Genomic DNA, 21868 nt, shown 5'->3' on the forward strand with positions numbered 1-21868 from the left:
GGAAGAGCCAGTGCAAAGATCCTGTGGTACCCAGCCTCCAAGATAGCCCCAATGATCCCTGCCTCCTGGTATTCATGCCCTTGAGGGCTGGATTTAGAAGAGAATAGAATAAAATGTGGGAGAAGTGAGCGTGTGTGACTTAGACTAAGTCATGGAGAGCATGTGTTGGTGTTCTCTCCAGTGCTCTTTCTCTTGCATCTCACTCTGGGAAAAGCGATATTGGGAACAGAGGTTCATCTGGTGAAAAACTGAGGTCTCTGCTCAACAGCCAGGAGTTTGGAAGCAGATCCTCCTGTCAAGTCTTCTTCATGGACTGCAGCCCCAGCTGATATTTTTTAACTCTAATCTTTTGAGAGACCCTGAGCCAGAACCACCCAGCTAAGGACTCCTGGATCTTTGACCCATAGAAACACCGTGAGATAATAAATGTCTATTGTTTTAACTGCCCCTTTGGGTAATTTGTAACAAAACAATAGATAACTATTATAATACAGAACCTAAAGCAAGAGTGTGCCTGGACAATGTGAGGGAGACAGACAGTGGATAGAAATTGAGAACCCAGGGTCAAGGGGGTGAGGTATAGTAGGGCCTCCAGACCACCATTAAGAATCTTGGCTTTTCCTTGGAGTGAGATAGAGAGTCATTGCAAGGGTTCATTCTCAGAGGAGTGACATGAGATGACTTACGGATTTAAGCACTTCATAATTATTTTGTATTTGTAATCACTCAGAAAAGCGTTTTCTGTTTTTTCTCCTCTGCCTCGAATTTGTGTCCTTGATTATCCCATTAGCCTTGAGTTTTCACCCATCTTCTTTGGATATTTCAACCGTGATCTTTGAGTGGATCTTATAGTCTAGTGTCCTTCATATCTCAAAAGCTCGTCCTTCTGCCTCCATGGACCAATCCAGAAACAGTATTTTGGATGCTGCCTGACTACAGCAGGCCTGTTTTTAACCATCATGAAACCTAGACACTCATTCTTTTAAAGGATTGTGCTACATAATATAAAACATATTAAAATGTATATGATATAATTACATGGATTGAACTGTACATGACTAGTCAGCACTAAATTCTGTTTTAAAGACATTTCAACTTATTAACTTGATTTCTTTTTATTCTGAATCCGTATCGTGTGTGTGTGTGTGTGTGTGTGTGTGTGTGTGTGTGTACATTTCAAGTTTCAAATGGTTTTATAAATCCGAAAGAAGCTCTGTGCTGCTCACAGTGCCCAAAAGATAAGACATAGGCTCTTCATATCCTACAGAACAGACTTTCTCAACTTTGTATGATTGACATTTGGGATCAGATCATTCTCTGTTGTGAGGGCTGACCTATGCACTATAGGGTGTCTAGCTGTGTCTATGCCCTCTCCTCATTATATGCCAATAGCAGCTCCCCTCCCCCCAACCATGGCTGTAAACAAAAATGTCTGGACACTGCCGAATATTCCCTGGGTGAAGGGTTGCCAGATAAAAGTATAGAATTTCTAGTTAAAATGGAATTTCACATAAATCACAAATAACTTTTATTTCTATGTCCAAAATGCAATACTTGGAATGCACTTATATTAAGAGATTACTTATTGTTTATCTGAAGTTCAAATTTACCTGTATTTTTATTTGCTAAATCTGGCAACCCTACCTAGAGGGCAAAATCATCTCCAACCGAGAACTACTGCCCTTGATCTTCATCCCCATTCTCCACCTTTCCTCTCCATGCACTGAAAGTTTAATGGCATGTTTCACTAGCTGGTAAAGTCAAAGAAATCTATACTCCTCAGTTTCAGGAAGTGTCTGTGCATGAATGCAATTCATGCCAATGTTAGTACTGACTTACAGATAAATTAACCAAGTATTTCTTGAATTCCTCTGAGCAAGCATCAAAAGTCAAGTCCCAAAGGGTTCAGGGCATTAAGTTTCTGCAATGATGAATAGATTTGTGAAAAATAAATGAAGAGTTAGCTTGTCCAAGCGCAGTCTGTCTGCAAATAATTGGTCACAGCCAGTTACAGACTTCTTTGTTCCTTCTCCACTCCCATTGCATCACTTGATAGAAAACCCCCCTACATAGATTTCTTAACTGAGGGAGATGAGATGGAAACAGAGGTACCAAAGAGAAAGGTACCTGGGGCTAGGAAGGAAGAGATCAGGTCTGGAGAGACTGCTTGGAGAGGTGGTGAGTCAGCGATGACAGCCCCTCCAGCCCTCACCCCAGTTTCTCTGGAGTGAACACTGGACCTCATCCACAGCAGAGAGAGCTGGGCCAAGGCTCACAGATGCCCAAGTCACTGCCTTAAGCCAAAGCAGCTTTGGTGGATGGCTGACAGTTCTCATTGCCTGCATGTTCACTTTCAGCAAGACAGACACATCTGTGGCTCAGAAGTGGCCCAGACCTCTCAAGTGCACTGTGTGGATAAATCCTATTTTCCTTAACCCCTGGGCTAGGACCGAAGGGACGGAAGGGAAAGCCTTCACAGACCATACAGACTGGAGCCAGCACAAGGATGAAATACTAATGTAGCTCCCTCCCCAAAAATGTTTGATTAAGAAGTAAAATTTGGCCCAGCAGGTGTGGCTCAGTGACTGAGCTTCGACCTGTGAACCAGGAGGTCATGGTTTGATTCCCAGTTGGGGCACATGCCCAGGTTGTGGGCTCAATTCCATGAGGGGCACGCTGGAGGCAGCCCATCAATGATTCTCTCTCATCATTGATGTTTCTATCTCTTGCTCCCTCTCCCTTCTTCTCTGAAAATTTTTTAAAAAGAAGTAAAATTTGAATAAAAAAGAGGCAAGGACACAGCATCCTAGAAGAGGACACAGAAGCAAATGCCTGAGGGGAGCACAAAGAAAGCCATCTATGGCAGAGGAAGCACAGAAATTGCTGATTTTACTTTTAACATTTGTCTGTACTTTTCATCATTCTTTCTACACATTCACATTTAAAAATTGCCTCCTCCAGCCTTCACTTTACAATTGACAATTGCGAAAAGCTTTTCATTACTTCAGGTAAAAGCATAATTGTTCCAAACTGTTGAGAAATGACTCAAGATGTATACAGTATGTTGCTCTTATAATTTCTCCCAGAGGATAAAAGAAGCTGCTTTGCAAATCATTTATTAGCTCTATTCAAAAATTTCACACATCTCCTACAGGTAATTCGTTATTGGCAACAAGCCTGGAAATCGTCATTCACTTTAGTATTATTTATCACTAAGGAACATAAACAGTCTGCAAAAATTTGACAGATTATAATTTCTACCTGGTAGGTTTATATCTTACAGTTCAGTATATTGATTTAATACCTGTGTCCCTTCATTAAATCCTCTAGATATTATTAAGCATTTTCACTGGCATTCAGCCAATAATTTTTCCCACTTTCTTTTAGTAGCAGTAAAATAAAACAAGCAAAATGTACAAGAATCTTTCTGACATACAACCACCCACCCCACCAAAGAGCATTCTTTTAATCTTCAACTTAGAGGCCCACTATTGAAGAAATCAAGTGAACAGGGAATACTTTCAGTTCAGAGTAGTTTTTATTTTAATTTTCTAATTTATAACCCTTCACAGAAGACACTCAGATACAATGATGCATGAAAATTTAACACACCTGAAACCTGAACTCTACATGTAATTTAATTCATTCGTCCTATCCCTGTCAAATTATAAAACTAAAAGCTAAGTGTTGTGTACAAGATAGGGAATTCCGTCTCCCACACTCCAAATTAACTTCCCGATAGCTACTTACTATTCCCATTATATCCATAATAGTTTGATTATAATACTGAAACAACAAAAAGGGACCTAGAATGAAGATGCTATAAATTAGAGAAAGGGTCACCATAGAAAGATCTAATATGACCTTGAGGCAATGTGTGTGTGTGTATATATATATATATATATATATATATATATATATATATGCAGAATAAATGTATAAATGTTTGTTAAACTCAACTCCATAACAATTCAACATACTTATCAAACACATATCCGCAGTTTCTTCATTGAATAATTTTGGGGAAATCTTCGGTCAATAGGAAGAATTTAAATCACAAAAGAAGAAACTAGTGGACTCCAGACTAAAAGAGCCAAGTGAGCACTAGACGATGGAAAAAGCAGCTTCAGTATTTGAAGATGAAGCTCAAGTTTGCCTCCTCAATATTAATAAGAGACTCTTAATATTGCATCTTTCTCCTACTTGTGCTCAGAAACAATGGTTTTTGAGAAGACACTTGGGAATGATTTTGATTCTAAGTTTTCAGCTCTATAAATACATACATACATACATAGGAAATAGGCCAAATATTTGGAAGAATTCAGTAAGTAACAAAGAACACATAAACTGATCCACACAATTTGTATCTCAATCCAAAGTAAAGGCATAAATCTTGCATTTGCAATAAAGATTAGGAAAGATTACAAGATGTAAATCTCATTTCCTTTACATATTTCCCAGAATATCCATATCACCAATAACACAAAAATGCTAGTCATATGCTGTACTTAACTAAAACTCATTTTTCATATACACTAAATTTTACTACCGTGTTTCCCCGAAAATAAGACATCCTCCGAAAATAAGACCTACTTACAGGTTTCCTTCTGAGTGAAATATAAGGCATCCCCAAGAAAATAAGGCCCCCCTAGGCTAAACATGAGAGATTTGGTCCACTGATTCTGAAAGAAATGGAGTCATAAGAAATTCACCAGGAAATTCAGGAATTGGATTGTTATAATGATGTTCCAAAAGATGATGACATGATTGTCATTGAATAAATGAGTAAATTCTTGATACTGTAGGATTCACAGTTTGCCTGGTTTGTGTTGACAACTACCATACTACCGTACCGTATACAGGTAATAAATTTCCTTTATTTTCATTTAACAATAAATGTGTACCGTATTCTTCTTCATGGAAAAATAAGACATCCCCTGAAAATAAGACCTACTGCATCTTTGGAAGCAAAAATTAATATAAGACACTGTCTTATTTTTGGGGAAACAGGGTATACCAAAAATTTAATATATACATTTTATACATAAAATTTAAGCTTAAAAAATGAAACAATGAACCTCTTACCACACAAAATATGAAAGCGTGTTCTGGCTCCATGCCTCAGGGGAACAGGACTCTGACACAAGTGTTAGACAATGAACCAATACAGCTTTCATCATGAATACTAAAGAGGCAGTATTCAACATGCAGGTGTTTGATCAACTAGGTGACCTTGGTATACAGAGCTACAATATCAAATGCATTCCAAGTTCGTCACTAAGAAGCATCATGAAGCATTGCAATAGCTTAGCAACAAAAGGGCGCTCAGTCTACCTGGAATCAATTCTCAGCTCCCAACATTCACAGAATTCACAACATACACCTTTCACCCACTGTCAACCTAAAGTGAAAATGTAGTCAGTTTTGTTATTTGGCAATTATCTAGCTGAATCATCTACCTGGCTGAATTCCCATTTTCAAATCAGAAAGATATTGGGGTCCCATAGAGAGGCTGTGGAGTAGAAATGGGCGACAGCCTATATATTATGATTTCAGGGGTCCCAGATCGTAATGTTCAGTGTAATTCTGTTACAACTGTACACTGGTGGTCATCACCCACAGACAACCACTCTGCATGAGCCACATACTGCAAGATATTAATATACATAAATGAGGGTGTCTCTGTTCTTTAGACAAACAGAACCAATAAGATGTATATGTAGATTTATGTATATAAGGAACTGGATTATGTGAATATGGAGACAAGTCCCATGATCTGCAAGGTGAATCACAGACTGGGGACCCAGGAAAACCAATAGTTTCTTTCTAGCCTGTGTCTGAAGGCCTGAGAACCAGGAGAACTGATGTCGTAGTTCCTACCTGAAGGCCAACAGGCTTAAGACCCAGGAAAAGCCAATGTTTCAGTTCAAGTTTGAAGTTAAGATGTGAAGAGATGGTTTTCTGAGGGACATGTGCCAGATGGGCGAAGGCAACCAAAGCCCACAGTCACAACCATCCCCCAAGAAAACACTAGGGGAAGGTCTGGGCTGTGCCAATCTTCACATGACAGCTGCCTGCATATGGGGATGGCAATGGAAGGATGATCAGTCCAGGTTTCTCAGCACCAGTCAAGAGGCAAAAAGCAGCAAATAAGCAATCCATAAACTTCAATTCGTTCAACACTGTTGGAGTTTCTGCTATGTGCTGGACACCGGGCTGGACATTTCAGACACAAATATGAATATGAAATACATTCTTCCCTTCAGAAGCTCACAGACTGGTAAGAAATACAATATTCAAATAGAGAACGATCACTCATTTTGGGAAGTTCACAACATGTGGCAATGATCTTTGCCAGGCTGGTTTTGTCCAATGGGAAGTGTATGGCACAATGTATCACAATGTAAAGTGCTGAAAATCCACCCTCTTCTCTCCACCCGCTCCCACCCAGCAATAATTCCTGAAATTCTATCTGGATTTGTTTGTGTTCATTAAAAACAAACAAACAACAACAACAAAAACTCAGCTAGAAAGACTCTCATCCTAAACCTACTTATCTAATACATCTATCTAACTGAAATCACCCACATGAAGAGAACATGAGTTTTGGAAGATAGAGGATTATAGCCAGAGAGAGTGCAGGGAAAGGGGACCTGGAGGAAGGAGAGGACTGCTGAAAAGGAAGGGGAAATGCAGCCCTGGCCTGTGTTGCTCAGTGGTTAGAGAGTTGGCCAAAGCACAGAGGGATGGGGGTTTTATTCCTAGTCAAGGCGGGTTCTATCCCTGTCCCCTGTCCAGGAGCATTCAGAAGGCAGCCAAGGATGTTTGGTATCTCTCTTCTTCCCCCCTCCCTCTATCCCTTCAGCTCTCTCTAAAAATAAATGGAAAATAAATGGAAAAAATATCCTCAGGTAAGGATTAACAACAGCAAAAAGAAGAAAGGGAATTGCAAACCCAAAATCTTTAGGTATAAGAAACCCATTTATTTCCTTTCAGATGAACCTAATTTCAAATGGAAGCTGCCTCCAGAATGTTTACTTGCTTCAAAATTCTCCCTAGGCCTGATCCTTTTTTAAAATATATATATTTATCGATTTATTTATTTATTTATTTATTTATTTATTTATTTTACAGAGAGGAAGGAGAGGGATAGAGAGTTAGAAACATCAATGAGAGAGAAACATAGATCAGCTATCTCCTGCACATCCCCTACTGGTAGTGTGCCTGAAACCAAGGTGCATGCCCTTAACCAGAATGAACCTGGGACCCTTCAGTCCACAAGCCTATGCTCTATCTACTGAGTCAAACCACTCTATCCACTGAGTCAAACCGATTAGGGCTAGGCCTGATCTTTTTACCTTTTTTTTTTTCCCCAGAGGAAAGAAGAGACCCAATGAGGGGTGTCTGCCACCATCTCTCCAAAGCACAGCAATCATGTCATTTACAATATATGCTCTTGTCCCTACCCTCTCCACCATTATCCTGCTTTCCTGGAGTGTTTGTGTGGTCGTGGTTGGGTGGGGGTGGGTGGGGACTAAAAACAGAAGACAGTTTGATATGACCATTTGCCAAAAAAAAAAAAAAAAGAAAGAAAAGAAAAAGAGGAAAATATGGGTGAGTAAATATTCACTTAAGGAAGACAGGCTTACAAGGAAAAAAGAACTAGGAAAAGAAAGATTGTAATATATGCCAAAATATTACTCAGTTATTATTCTCTTCTATTCACTTGATTGGTCACTATTCACAGATCTTTATCTGTTCTTTATCTTTAAACTCCAGATTTTTCCTTTCACTTACCGGCCATTGCAAAATATTAAAAGAAAAAAAATTCAATCACTTTTTAATTGCATTGTCTGTTATTTGGTTCCTTTCTAAACATTATGGACAAAACTAGATTATACGTAGCCAATGCAAGGTTAAAAGCTTCATGCATAAAAATCCATTAACTTTCTAATCCTTTCAGAAGATGAACCTACTAGGGTAATTTCAAATGAAAGCTGCCTCCAGAAAATATTGTTAAGGCTATCAGGATACAATTTGTTTTGGCAAACACTCTGTAGAAAATCCCACTGAACTAAATTTAAATTGCCTATGGAGCAAAAATATATTTTTGGACAGCTTCAGATGAATCCTAAAAGCTGACGATGCTTGGAAGAGAATCAGTAAAGAAAGTATATGGCAATGATGGATGAGCTGGAAATTGTAGTTCTGGGTAATTTGTCTCAACTAAAGAGACTACAATATCTACATTTAATTTGATTAACAGTTTATCTTGAGGCCTATTTAGGTACAACCTGAAATATCAAAACTAAATGTCTTTATCTATAGGTTTTATTGTGAAAAAATAAAACAAAAATGTCCTGGGTTTGATTCCAGTCAAGGGCACATGCCCAGGTTGTGGGCTCGATCTCCAGTGGGGGGCATTCAGGAGGCAGCCAGTCAATGATTCTCTCTTATCATTGATGTTTCTCTCTCCCCCTCTCCCTTCCACTTTGAAATCAATAAAAATATATTTTTAGAGTATTAAAAAATAAAATTATAATTATAAATAAAGTACTAGAATGTAAAACTATCGTTTAGTAGCTGTAATCCCTTTCATTCAGTAGCTTTCCTATTGTGGCCCAGAGAGTATCCATACATTCTAAGATAAAGTTTTCCCCAAGCACCCTTCATTTATAGGAACCCCTATAAATGCCAAATTTTTCTGACTGTATAGTGGGCAAATAATCCATTATTCTGTACACTGAATCACCTTACTGAACAGATTTTGTGGGAAACATTTTCACATGCCACTCCAAGTTGGTATTAGAACATTTTAAACATGCAAACTTTCACATTGCCTAATTCTCTCTCACCAAACCAACTATGATATAGATAAAGGGACATTAACTTTTGTTAATTACAAGTACACTGGATAGAAGCATCTACATTATTCAAAGTTGAGGAGTGGGTGATGAAAATGTCCTTCCGTGTTAGAGCTTAAATGACTTTTCTTTCTTTTTAAAAAAAAAAAATATTTTTATTGATCTCAGAGAGGAATGGAGAGGAAAAAAGAGGTAGGAACATCAATGATGAAAGAGTCATTGATCGACTGACTCCTGCACGCCCCACATGGGCCCTGATCGGGAATCGACACCTAACCTACTGGTTCATAGGTCAATACTCAACCACTGAGCCACACTGGCTGGACTGCCTTTTCTCTCTCTTTGCTCTCTTTCAAGATCTCATCTCATCTGATCCTACCATAACCCTCCACTTCACAGACCTTGAGACTCTTGTGACTTTCCATCCTTTAAGACCCGGCTCAGACATCACCTCCATGAAGCCTTCCCAGATTATCCAGGGCACCATGACGTCAAAGTACCTACTGCTTCTGCCGCTAATGTATGGCTGGGTGGCAATAGTTGAGTAATATTCAAGCTTTCTACTGACCACTTGTTACAGATGCTGCTCATGCCACTGGTGATGAATTGGGATAGATGTCCTGAGAACCAGATTATCCCTTTTTTTTTTTTTTTTTTTTTCTACTCCCAATTAGATCATGAACTTCTTTTAACACAGTTATCATCCTGCTGTTTATCCCATTTTGTAACATTTGTTATAAGGGTGGTTGCATCCATTTGTGTAGAAGGAAATCTCTCCCGAGTTGAAAAATCATTGTCACTTACTTTTGTAAGAGGCCTATCTCAGAGACTAGGAGTGGAAACCAGCAGTCCAACAGGATGAGACTTGGGCACTCTTGATTTTGGCAGCAGCAGGGCCAATTGTATTATCCTACAGTGACCACCAGGGCGTGCGCCAAATGCCTGGACCTAGGACAGGATTTGTGATCTTTGAGTTTAAGCTCACTCTGAGAGGATCAGAAATCCATATTCTGTAAGCTTTTTTAAAGAAATTCTTTCGGCATCCTCCAAATTTCCCTTTTGTTTTCTATACATAGGAGGTAAAGTTGCTTTGAAAATACAGTATACCTCGACTTCATTAAGGGAAGGGAATTATAGGTTTTGCCTTTGCCTGAGCAAACATAGAGCCCAACACACGGTTAAAGAAACCTGTTGGAACAGGGTAATCTGGAAGAAGAGGTGGGGCCACCTGCCTGGTTCTAAACACTAGAAGGTCTAGAGTGTGTTTTATCAAGATTGGCAGCATTTTAAAACAGCAAACATTGTATTGTCTGCCTTAAAAACTGAAAGTGGCCCAGCTGCAGTGGCTCAGTGATTGAGCGTCCACCTATGAACTAGGAGTTCGGGGTTTGATTCCCGGGCACAAGCATAGATTTCAGGCTCAGTCCCCAGTGTGCGGTGTGCAAGAGGCAGCCAATCAGTGATTCTCTCTCATCATTGATGTTTCTATCTCTCTACCTCTCCCATCCTCTCTAAAATAAATAAAATATATATATTTTTAAAAACTGCCAAAACCAGTTTGGCTCAGTGGTAGAGCATCGGTCTGCGGACTGAAAGGTCCCAGGTTCGATACCAGTCAAGGGCATGTACCTTGGTTGCAGGCACATCCCTGGTAGGGGGTATGTAAGAGGCAGCTGGTCGATGTTTCTCTCTCATTGATGTTTCTAGCTCTCTATCCCTCTCTCCTCCTCTCTGTAAAAAATCAATAAAATATATTTTTTTAAAAACCCTGAAAGTGTATTATCTGCAAAAATTTAGAGAAGCCATGCTATATATTTTCTATATTACAAGGTAACATATTATTGAGTACAGATTATCATACTTTTATGAATAAAAAACTGTTTCTCCTTAACAGTATAAACAAGGTCTGTTTTCCCAATTGCTTTGGTACAAAATGCAAAACACTATTTTTCCATCATAAAATAATGCTGAAGCTCAGCTAAAAGAGTGCAGGTAGTATTTGTGATAGTTACTCTACATAAACTTTTTTTTTTCAAATATATTTTATTGATTTTTTACAGAGAGGAAGAGAGAGGGATAGAGAGTTAGAAACATCAATGAGAGAGAATCATGGATCGGCTGCTTCTTGCACGCCCCCTACTGGGGATGTGCCTGCAACTAAGGTACATGCCCTTGACCGGAATCAAACCCGATACCTTTCAGTTCGCAGACCAACGCTCTACCACTGAGCCAAACCGGTTTCGGCTACATAAACTTTTTTAATGACAAAATTTGTCTTATGTGTTGTGAAATAACTTTTCCGTGGCATTAGCTACTTTTAAAACAATGCAAATAATAAATTATTTTATTTTTTATTAAATTTATTGGTGTGACATTGGTTAATAAGATGATATAGGTCTCAAGTGTACATTTCTATGATACATGATCTGAACTAGTATATTGCATCATGTGCCCAAAACCCGAAGTTAAATCATCTTCCATCGCCATATATTTGCTCACCTTTACCCTTTACTGCTCCCCAACCCCTTCCCTCTGACAACCACCATACTGTTGTTTGTTTCGATTAGTTTCATTTTATATCCCACATATGAATGAGATAATATGGTTCTTAGCTTTTTCTGACTGACTTATTTCTGCTTTGCATAATATTCTCATGATCCATCCATGTTATTTTAATTAAACTATCTAGGAATTTCTTACTGTTGTCCCAATAATATAAAATAAATTTAATCATATACTTAAAAGTTATAACATAAATTTGTATTACAATGATATGCTCAAAATTTTTAAGTATATATCATTAAATTACTCTTAAATATAAATTCTCAAGATAACTGTATTAACATTTTAGTGCTTCACATCTTAAATTGTGGCATACTCCATAGGAAGCAACAGAACTGTGTTTCAGTTCTTGGGTGAAATTTGCTTTGAAACTTCTTGAGATTTTCTTATAATTTTAAACCCTCTTGTTTTGAGGTGAGGCAAACAGTAAATCTGAAAGAGTGAATCAAGTTTCTCTTATCTTCCTTAAAGATTACCTATAAAATTTTAGTTTAAAACGTTGATTTTTAAAAATATAACATCAGCATGAAATGGGTAACTTTTTCCTAGAAACCTATGAAACAGAGTTCTTCCTTACCAAAGATGAAAAGTTATTCTTTTTCCTTTTCCCCCCGCAGGAACTTCACTCAGTATATTTCTCTTAAAGAAGTCAAATTTCATATGGGGTACTGAATATGCTCAAAACTTAAAAAAACATTAGCTAAAAAGTACTTCACTTAGAAACTACAAAAATAGCCTCCATTCCTCACTTCCGCTTCCTATTCCAACAGGAAGCGGAAGTAAGGAGTGCGAATCCCAGGGTCTCCTAGCAACGCACAATGCGAGGGGGGCGGTCACGTGAGACAACCACCTGACTGCGGCAGAAGAAGACGCTGTGGCTGGGTCTGTGGCGACCACGTCTTCCTGACCGGGAACCAAAGCCGGACAGTCATCGTCAGAATGTCTGTCAAAGATCGAATCGAAATCTTTCCCTCGCAAATGGCACAGTCCATCATGAAGGCTCGATTGAAAGGAGCACAGACAGGTCGAAACCTCCTGAAGAAGAAATCCGATGCCCTCACTCTTCGATTTCGACAGATCCTAAAGAAGATCATAGAGACTAAAATGTTGATGGGTGAAGTGATGAGTGAAGCTGCCTTTTCCCTTGCGGAGGCCAAGTTCGCAGCAGGGGACTTCAGCACCACAGTTATCCAGAATGTGAATAAAGCCCAAGTGAAGGTTCGAGCAAAGAAAGATAATGTAGCAGGTGTTACCTTGCCAATATTTGAATATCACCATGAAGGAACTGACAGTTATGAGCTGACTGGTTTAGCCAGAGGTGGGGAACAACTGGCTAAATTGAAGAAGAACTATGGCAAAGCAGTGGAACTACTGGTGGAACTCGCCTCAATGCAGACTTCCTTTGTTACTTTGGATGAAGCTATTAAGATAACCAACAGGCGTGTAAATGCCATTGAACATGTCGTCATTCCCAGGATTGAATGTACCATTGCTTACATCATCACAGAGCTGGATGAGAGAGAGCGAGAAGAGTTCTATAGGTTAAAGAAAATACAGGAGAAGAAAAAGATTCTCAAGGAAAAAGCTGAGAGGGAATTAGAAAAACGGAAGATAGCTGGAGAGGTGACAGAGCCTGCCAATCTTCTGGATGAAGAGAAGGATGAGGATCTTCTGTTTGAGTAACCTTGCCTGCTCTGGTTCTTTCAGTCCTGACGTGACACCAGTCAGTGTATTATGTAAGAAGATCAAAGGGAGGAGACAAACAATATAAAGTTTCAATGAGAAAAAAAGAGAAAAACAAGCGCACTCAATATTGGCTCCCCACACATGAAGAATATCTGCAGAGAACAGTGGGCAATCCCTAAGAATATGATGAGCCCTTTTTGTATGTGTTAGAAGTATCACATAATCCCTGCTGAAAGATCAAGGAAGTGTTAAGGAATGCCAAATCTTGCCACACCTTCTTTGGAAAGCTGCCAGAGTCTAACCAGAGGCAATCATGGCAATTTTGGGGAAAGTGATATGGCAGAAAGAATAATCACTTTGAAAGCTCAAGTTGATGCAGTTTTTAAGTATTGTGACATAACAGCCATGATTGTTTCATGTTCACTTTCAGTGGAATAGTACAACAATATAATAAACTTGGATTCTTGCCCTCTTTGGCCAACAATGCCTGAAGTATTTCTTGTGAATGGGGGGGGGGGGGGGGGGCAATAAAAATAATATATGGTTAAAAAAAAAAGAAATTACAAAAATAGAAAATGCCAATGAACTATATTCTATACAGGACACACCAGTCATATACTATTTTTTTATGATTTAAAATATATTTATAGAACTTTAGTATCAGCAAAAAAAATGATTAGATAGTATTGGGGTGGGAGGAAATCTGGTTATTCAGTCTTGACTTTGATTGAGTTCCATGTAAATAGAAATTTACTCTTAAGAACTACTTTCGGTATAAAAGGTAATAAGATCCAAAAGTGTTTAGGAATCACCCGAGATGTTAGAAAAGAGACGTATACAATCAAAACAGGCTCCTTAAATGGCATTAATAATTAAATGCATCAAATATAATTAAATGGCATTAAAATATTAGAATAGAAATAGTAACTATGATTAAATGCCATTTTGCCACTAATATTGGTATTTACCAAAGTATTGAAGAAGTGAAAATATTAGAGAAGTAATAATTTCAGGATAGAATGAGGGGGGAAAATGTTTGGATAAAATTTAAAGTGCTTATTGGTAATTAGGAAACAAGTGAGTCCAGGAATAGCAATTCTTCCAAATGGAGCGCATACTGCAGGTTAGTAGAGTATTTTATCAGTAGTAACTCACTGCATTTAAAGAAAAATATTGTCACTTTCAAGGAACCCTTGACTCCTCATTTCTCTGGAGGCTTTTCAAATTCGTTGGCCTCCTTTCGATGAAGGAATGTGAAAACGGACGTCAGTGTGCCGTCGCCACTCTGTTGTGAATAGCAAAGGAAGGTGGCCCACACAAAGCCATAGAGTCCGGTGTAAGCTGTTCTCCACTGAATAGGGACAAGGCTGAAGTTGGTAAGCTGTAACAGAAAGAGGGTGTTATAAACCAAAGTCAGGAGTTAGAATTCTGAGTGGTTTGAAACTCACCTGTAGAGGGAACATTTGAGATCTTGCTCCCAGGGATATGCCAGCAGTTCGGTTTAAATAAACTCTTTTAAGATTTCAAATACTAAAAAAAAAAAAAACTCACCTGTACAAAAGGCCAGTACATCAGACCACTCTGGAATTAAAAAAATATATAAATTAGAATGCCTTTTAATCACAGTTCGTTCCATAGATTAAGAAATACCAGGAAGATAGTATGCGGAGGTGGTATTTTATTTCAGACTAAGCCGATTAAATTAGCCTACTTAAGGTCCCTTGCACACAAGAGGGTGGAGAGTTGTGGAAAAAACTGTTGGGTACAAGTCATTTATACTAGTTTTATTCACAGATCCAGAATGAAAAGTCTACCAGAATCACTGTCAATTCTGTTAGCTGCTTTCAAAATAACAACACATATTTATATATTGCAATTTTCCTGTGAGCCCAGGCAAATGATAAAGAAACATATTTATAAAAGGATCATCAATAAATTTTTGAAAGTATACCAAAATCCATGATTTATGGAATGACTTGCTAATAACATATTTTACTGTTTCAAGCTATAGAATAAGTTTAGCTAACATTGTTTTTTACAAAATATTTTAAAATAGGTTTATTTTAACAGGCTTTAACCTGTACATTCTGACAAAAATGGTCATCATTATGGCTTTTTTTCAAAGCTACAAATCTTGGTATGTAAATTATACCTAAAAGAAAAAAGTTTTAAAAAAAACAAAACAGTCCTTAAAAGTATTACACTAGTAATATAAAGGTGGTATTACTTTCTTTTTTATTTTACTAATTTTTACTAGTATTTCCTAAAGTTTCTACAATAAACCATTTCAATAAAAGCTGTTGAAAAGATATACTCATTTAAGAATTTACTATTTTAGCAAAAAGGATCAGTAGCCAATCATGGCTTTACTTCTTATGGCAATATTTGTCTTTCAGAACATAACATCACCTAGTATATTGCATTGCACAGATCCTGGTCTCCCATTCCCCACTAAAAGGGGGGGGGGAGGGGGGGGGAAAGGACTTCTCAAAGAAACGGCTGGTTCCAGGCCTGGGACAGGGCAAGTAAAGAAATAAGATAAGCCAGGGATATCTTTTTATGAAAATAAGGAAGTGATTTTTTTATTTAAAAAATGGGAGACCCTGGCCAGGTGGCTCAGTTGGTTGGAGTGTGGTCCCAAACACCAAAAGGTTGAGGATTCAATTCCCAGTAGGGCACATATCTAGGTTTCCTGTTTGATTCCCAGTTGGGTCATGTCCAGGAAATAACCAATCAATGTTTATCTCACATCGATATTCCTCTCTTCCTCTCTCTCTCTCTCTCTCTCTCTCTCTCTCTCTCTCTCTCTCTCTCTTTTCTCTCTCCCTTTCTTGCTTTAAAATTAGTTTTAAAAAACAAACATTAATTTTAAAACAAACAAACATATCCTCAGGTGAGGATTAAAAAAACAAACAATGGATGTCAGTAGAATTTAGGAGCCAGCTTGAAGGGACTCTCACTGGCCAAATCCCAGACACTCAAGCACCAAAGATAATTCCACACAGTAATGAATTGTAAGCCATTGAAAAAATGAGAATCCCTGAGTCCATGCTGATAATAGAGAAAAGAATAAATAACTGGAATACAAGAGCAGGCATTTGTTTACAGATCACTGAGCGCCACCTGGTAAATGTGGAACCAGCACTGGAGTTGAAAACGCATTTGGCAACCATCACAACGGCAAAGACTGGTTCAGGCAGAAATTGGGGTGCCAAATCTGGGGGGTGGAATGGAATATTCTGACGGGGATCAGAGTATTTGTTTGCATGGTTTTTAAGTGCCTCTCTACAGATTGCTTATTAACTTCAAGGGGGAAAATAGTGAGTGGACAGTGGAAAAATCAGACACCTTCAACTCTCCAACCAGAGACCGAAGGACATTGGGCACCTTCTGGTGTGGTAGCCTTGAGGAGGATCCATCACCACAGATGGAGTGTTTCAGGAATCTACCACCTTCATCTGACCATGAGGAAACAACAGACAACCCCCCGCCCGCAAAAGCAAATGCTTTGTGTGTGTGTTTTAAAGAGAGGTCTATATTCTTCAAAGGTATCAGGGTTGCAATAGATTTTAAAAGGGCCAAGAAAATGTCCCCAACTAATGGGGACTAAAAAGACACAGGAACCAAATGCATCGCCAGATCCTAGACTAGATCCTGTATCAGAAGGAAAGGAAATGCTATACAGGCCATTCGATGGTCAGTGGACAAAAATGGAATATGGACGGTAGAAGATATAAAAAGATTGTTGTCACGGTTAAATTTATTGAAGCTGATAACTACGCTATGGTTATATGAGAATATCTTCGTTCTTAGAAAATAGATACTTGAGTATCTAGGGGTAAATGGTAATTCTGTGTGTAACTAACTCAAATGATTCAGAAAAGCATATTAGATAGAAAGATAGGCAGACCGATAGATAGAGCAAGCAAATAATAAATGGGGCAAAATGTGAATAGGTGAATTTAGGTAAAGGGCATGTGGATTTTTCCCCACATTAATAAGTGATTTATTACAACTGTGAGAAGTTCAACAAGGCAATTCCAAGGGTTAGGAGGCTTTATAATGGGCATATGTAGTCAGAAAAGGCTTCCTTAGGAAATGATGTGTAAGCTAAGGTCCAAAGGAAGGGGAGGTGTGAGTCTGGGAAAGGCTGGAATGGAAAGAGGCTGCCATATTCCAGGAACTGAAAAAATTCAAGAATGGTTGAGGTACAGAATGGAGAGAGGGAGGCATGGAATGAGGCTGGGCCAGAAGCCCGTGGCTGGACCGAACCACCTCTCCGAGGGCAGATTCCTGGAGCCCTGGGTTGGCCTCGCACGCCTGTTTTGAGTGTTTGGCACAGTGTCAGAGCAAACAAAGGTGGTATTAACTTCCCACCGAATATTAGGCAAGTTCTCTTTTTATAGGCAGGTCTCTTCAGGGTGAATTTCTGCTAGGCAGGAGTTCAAGTTCATTTAAAATCCTCAGCTTTGGCATGGCTTGGTGTCAGCACACAGTAGCTGCTTGTCAGACTCACACAAGATTCCAGAGAGGAGCCAGGAATAGGAGTCCAGGTCTGGACAAGGAGCACATGTCTGTTGGTGCCATTGGTAGAACTTCTGGGATAAGCCGTCAAAGGAGGACCAGAGACTCCAGTGACTGGAACTGGGCACCTCCATCTTCAAGGAGACTGAGCCCCCCAGATGTGACTTGGCCCACCATTCAGGCCACCCATATGGGTGTTATTTGAACTGTTCTTATTACTTTTCTGTAAGTTTAAAATTATTTCCATATTAAAGCCTTTTAAAACTATATAAGACAGAAGAATGTATTATCCAATATATTTCTAAGAGATAATATATCTGAACTGCCATGTTGCAGGTGGTGAAAGGAGACAGAAATTGCATGCCATCTGTGCAAAAAAAAAAAAAAAAAAAAAAAAGAAAAGAAAAGAAAACACACACACACATACACAGAAAAACAAAAAGCTCAAGTACTACTTACATGTGAACAACAAATAAACTAGAGAGATGTCCTTCCCACCTTCATCAGAAGAACATGGATTGGACAGGGGGATAATTCCTTAGCAACAAAGAACCGATTCTACTCTCACTATTAGAGTCTTTTGTGACAGATTCCTTTTGGGTGCTTCTTTTCTTCTGTGCTCTTACTTTCATTGGTCAAGCTCCTATCAAAAGCTTAGTTTTATCCCAAGTTCTTCCATATCTATTGTCTCTAGCTCTGACTTCTCCTCTGTGCATTTGGACAGCTCCCTCTGAATATCCTAAAAGCATCTGGAATTCAACATTTCCCATACTGAACTCAACTATCTTGTTTCTCAAATTGGATCACTGTCCTCTATGTCCTATCTCAAGTCACTTAAGTCACAACCTGAGGGTCATCCCAGATGTGTCCTTGCCCATAACCCCATTTCCCATCACCCAGACCTACCAATTTTGCCTCCTAAATATTTCTCAAATCATCCCTATTCCTACTCCTTCATTATTTCTCATGGGAACTTGGTTACAACAGCCCCTGTGTTTAGTTTCTCTTGCCACTACTATTACTGGAGTTCAAGATCCTTAGTATGGCATTCAACATGCAACAAAGATAACCTGTATGTCTTCATTAAGAGAGGAGGCTCTGAAACACCTACAAATCTCTGCCTAAGGCTCCTTTCTTTCACCATTCTGCTTGCTCACTTTTTTTTATAAAGCTGTACATATTTTCATAGAATCTATGGCATCATGGGAAAACGTTCCTTTTTCCAAAATAAAACAGAAGAAAACCACAAATCTTCATTGAATTAGTTAATAAATATTTGTCAATCTGGATTATGGACATCTGTTTTAAGCAAACAGTACAACAAGTGACATGCTTCAAGCCTAGACATGACCATGGGGAGTACCATATTTCTCTGTAAATACTTTGTAACGTTAAGAAGGTTCCTTTCACGGAGACTCAGCAGGATGCATATCTGGAAACCTCGACTCTGAATGTGGGAATGATTCCATTCACAATCTACCCTTTTTTGCAATAAACTCTTTGATTCTGAGATTCACTAAATTATAATCAATAGTAAGAGTCAATATAAGAACATCAGGAATTGCCGAAACCGGTTTGGCTCAGTGGTGGAGCGTCGGTCTGCGGGCTGTGGGGTCCCAGGTTCGATTCTGGTCAAGGGCATGTGCATTGGTTGCAGGCGCATCCCCAGTGGGGGGGGGGGGGTGTGCGGGAGGCAGTTGATCGATGTTTCTCTCTCATCGACATTTCTAGCTCTCTATCTCTCTCCCTTCCTCTGTAAAAAAATCAATGAAATATATTTATTTTTTTTAAAAAAAGAGCATCAGGAATTATTGTGAACAATGAATACAATTCAGAGACACTCATATAGGCACTCTTAATGCTTCTTTTCATTTGATTCATCTGTTCAAATATTATATCCTTGTGCTAACCAACTATAGCCTTAATTTAATAATATTTTTATTAAAATGTATTTAATGTTAAAAATTTACAAAAACATATTGGTGGCATTTTCAAAAGTCTGTTTTACCTTATATGTATTCCAGAATTTCTGTCTCAGGTCCAAAAATATGTCATCCTTTCCTTGGAGAATACTCATACCTATTAGCAAAAACACACATCAAAAGAATTTTAAAAGATTAAGTAAGAAGAATACTGTAAAAGAATTCAAGATTCCAATTTCAGTATGTAAAGTAACCACCACTACCACTCACTCAATATGTCCTTTCTGACTCAACATAGAAAAGAGACTATAATTTCTACTCTAAAACTAGATAAATTTTTAAAGGAATGGTAAAAATAAAGTGAGATTAGTTAGCTATAAAAGTTATAGGGTAATGATTTTTTATTATTTTTTAATGTTTTAAAATTTTTATTTCAGAGAGGAAGGGAGAGGGAGAAAGAGATAGAAACATTAATGATGAGAAAGAATTATTGATCGGCTACCTCCTGCATACCCCCTACTGGGGATCAAGCCGGAAACTCAGGCATATGCCCTGACCAGGGATCTAATTGTGACCTCCTGGTCTATTGGTTGATGCTCAACTGCTGAGCCATGCTGGCCAGACATAGAGGAATGATTTAAAAAAAAAAAAAAAAAAAAAACTAAGAAAATTCATAAAAACAGCAGTGTTAGGATAGTGAGACAATTGATGACTTTTTCTCTCCCTTTCAATTTTTTTGTAAAATGCTTAAAATTTTTAAAACTTAATTACCATATATATATATATATATATATATATATATATATATTTTTTTTTTTTTTTTTTTAAAGGCCAATGGATCCTGTGTATTCTGGCAACTACAAGCTTCCCACCAAAGAAAGAGGCTTTTAAATCAGAATTGAAAAGCAGAACTCCAATTCAGCCTTCCTAAAAACATTTTGAAAACTTTGATGTTGACAACTCTGAGAAGAAATTCTGGGAACAAGGATGAAACCCTCCTATTTTAGGAAGGGTGTAAAAATTAGTGCTTTAAAAATTCTCCCCCCAAAATGCATAAGGAGGAAGGGGAAATAAAATATTTGTAGTCACTTTACAGGGGATTCTTAGTGCCGAACTCATCAGAAAACCCAGCGGTATATTGGTAAACCTCATTCCACTTAACCAGCACTAATTAAGTGCTAAACACTTTGTGTGCACTATTTCATTTGATCCTCCTAACCACCGGGGGAGTATTGCAGTTTCAGAGAAGGAAAAGAGCTTTTGGAAGGTTAATAGGGGGCCGAGACTACCCTGGCCTGTAGGCTCAGTGGTTAAAGCGTTGGCCTATGCAACAAGGGTCACGGGTTCAATTCCCTATCGAGACACATATCTGGGTTGCAGCTTCAATCCTCAGCCCCTATTGATGTGTCTCTCTCTGCCCGGGTTCTTTTTCCCCAGCTTTACAAAAGGTTCTGGAGAAAGGGCTGTGCGCAGACGATTAAGGAGTCCTTAGCTGAAACCGGTTTGGCTCAGTGGATAGAGCATCGGCCTGCGGACTGAAGGGTCCAGGGTCCAGTTCCGGTCAGGAACATGTACCTGGGTTGCAGGCACATCCCCAGTGGGGGGCATGCAGGAGACATCTGATGGATGTTTCTCTCTCATCGATGTTTCTAGCTCTCTGCCCCTCTCCCTTCCTCTCTGTAAAAAATCAATAATAAAAATAAATAAATATATATATATATATATATATATATATATATATATATATATATATGTCTGTAGACAAAAGATATTTTTGACAGGCATTAGGGGTTAGAGGAGCTTCCAGCTGAAGGAACTAGAAGACTCTACCCTTGACCAAAGACCCTTTTATTAAACACAATTTGTCCCAAGGCAAGGTGGAAATAGACACTTCCAAGGGTATGGTATCCAAGTGTTTACAGAGATTATAGCCTACAGCTGTTCTGGTGTTTGGCCAACAGGAGGCAATAAAATGCCCTGAGCTGTCTGGCAGTTAGATACCATTCAGGTTTGGGAGATGTTTCCAACAGGTAAACTACATGTAACTCCCCAAGCTTCACCAACGGTTTGGTAAAACTCTTGTAATTATTACATGCTGGAATTGGTTCTCGGCATCTCTCTTTCTCTCTTCTCTCCCCAGCCCTCCATCTCCCTCCCTTCCACTCTCTCTAAACATCAGTGGAAAAAATACCCTTGGGTGAGGATTAAGAAAAAAAAAAAAAAAGTGGTCCAATACCAAACCAGGTGTAGATTCTAAGCCAGAACTCTTAATCACGACTCACACTCCCCAAGGCACAAAGGATCATTTGA

At 38.7% G+C, this 21868-nt stretch overlaps 2 protein-coding genes across 6 annotated transcripts in view; one reads left to right on the forward strand and one right to left on the reverse strand.

Annotated features, from left to right (window-relative positions):
- Positions 1-21868, reverse strand: part of MPV17L (MPV17 mitochondrial inner membrane protein like) — a 29182-nt gene that overhangs the window by 4367 nt on the left and 2947 nt on the right. Inside the window, exons 2-5 of one of the 5 annotated variants that reach the window (XM_084881161.1) lie at positions 21134-21235; positions 19645-19715; positions 14664-14693; positions 14268-14493 (exon numbers count right to left, since the gene is read on the reverse strand). In XM_084881161.1, coding sequence (XP_084737287.1) covers positions 14314-14493; positions 14664-14693; positions 19645-19715; positions 21134-21235 — 383 coding nt within the window. In that variant the 3' untranslated portion in view covers positions 14268-14313. Of the gene's footprint in view, positions 1-13622; positions 14494-14663; positions 14694-19644; positions 19716-21133; positions 21236-21868 lie in introns of those variants that run through there. The other 4 variants (XM_084881163.1, XM_084881164.1, XM_084881162.1 and 1 more) reach the window with 4 other exon arrangements.
- LOC311621268 (V-type proton ATPase subunit D-like) lies at positions 10876-13117 on the forward strand. Its single transcript, XM_084881166.1, has one exon. It carries the CDS (start codon positions 12366-12368, stop codon positions 13107-13109), a length of 744 nt encoding a protein of 247 aa, XP_084737292.1. The 5' UTR covers positions 10876-12365; the 3' UTR covers positions 13110-13117.

Source organism: Pipistrellus hanaki, assembly GCF_964339955.1.
Source record: "Pipistrellus hanaki genome assembly, chromosome: 4".
NCBI lineage: Eukaryota > Metazoa > Chordata > Mammalia > Chiroptera > Vespertilionidae > Pipistrellus > Pipistrellus hanaki.

Bases quoted from the DNA above. Each gene is read 5' to 3' on its own strand.
- LOC311621268 (XM_084881166.1), top strand. From the start codon at position 12,366: ATGTCTGTCAAAGATCGAATCGAAATCTTTCCCTCGCAAATGGCACAG.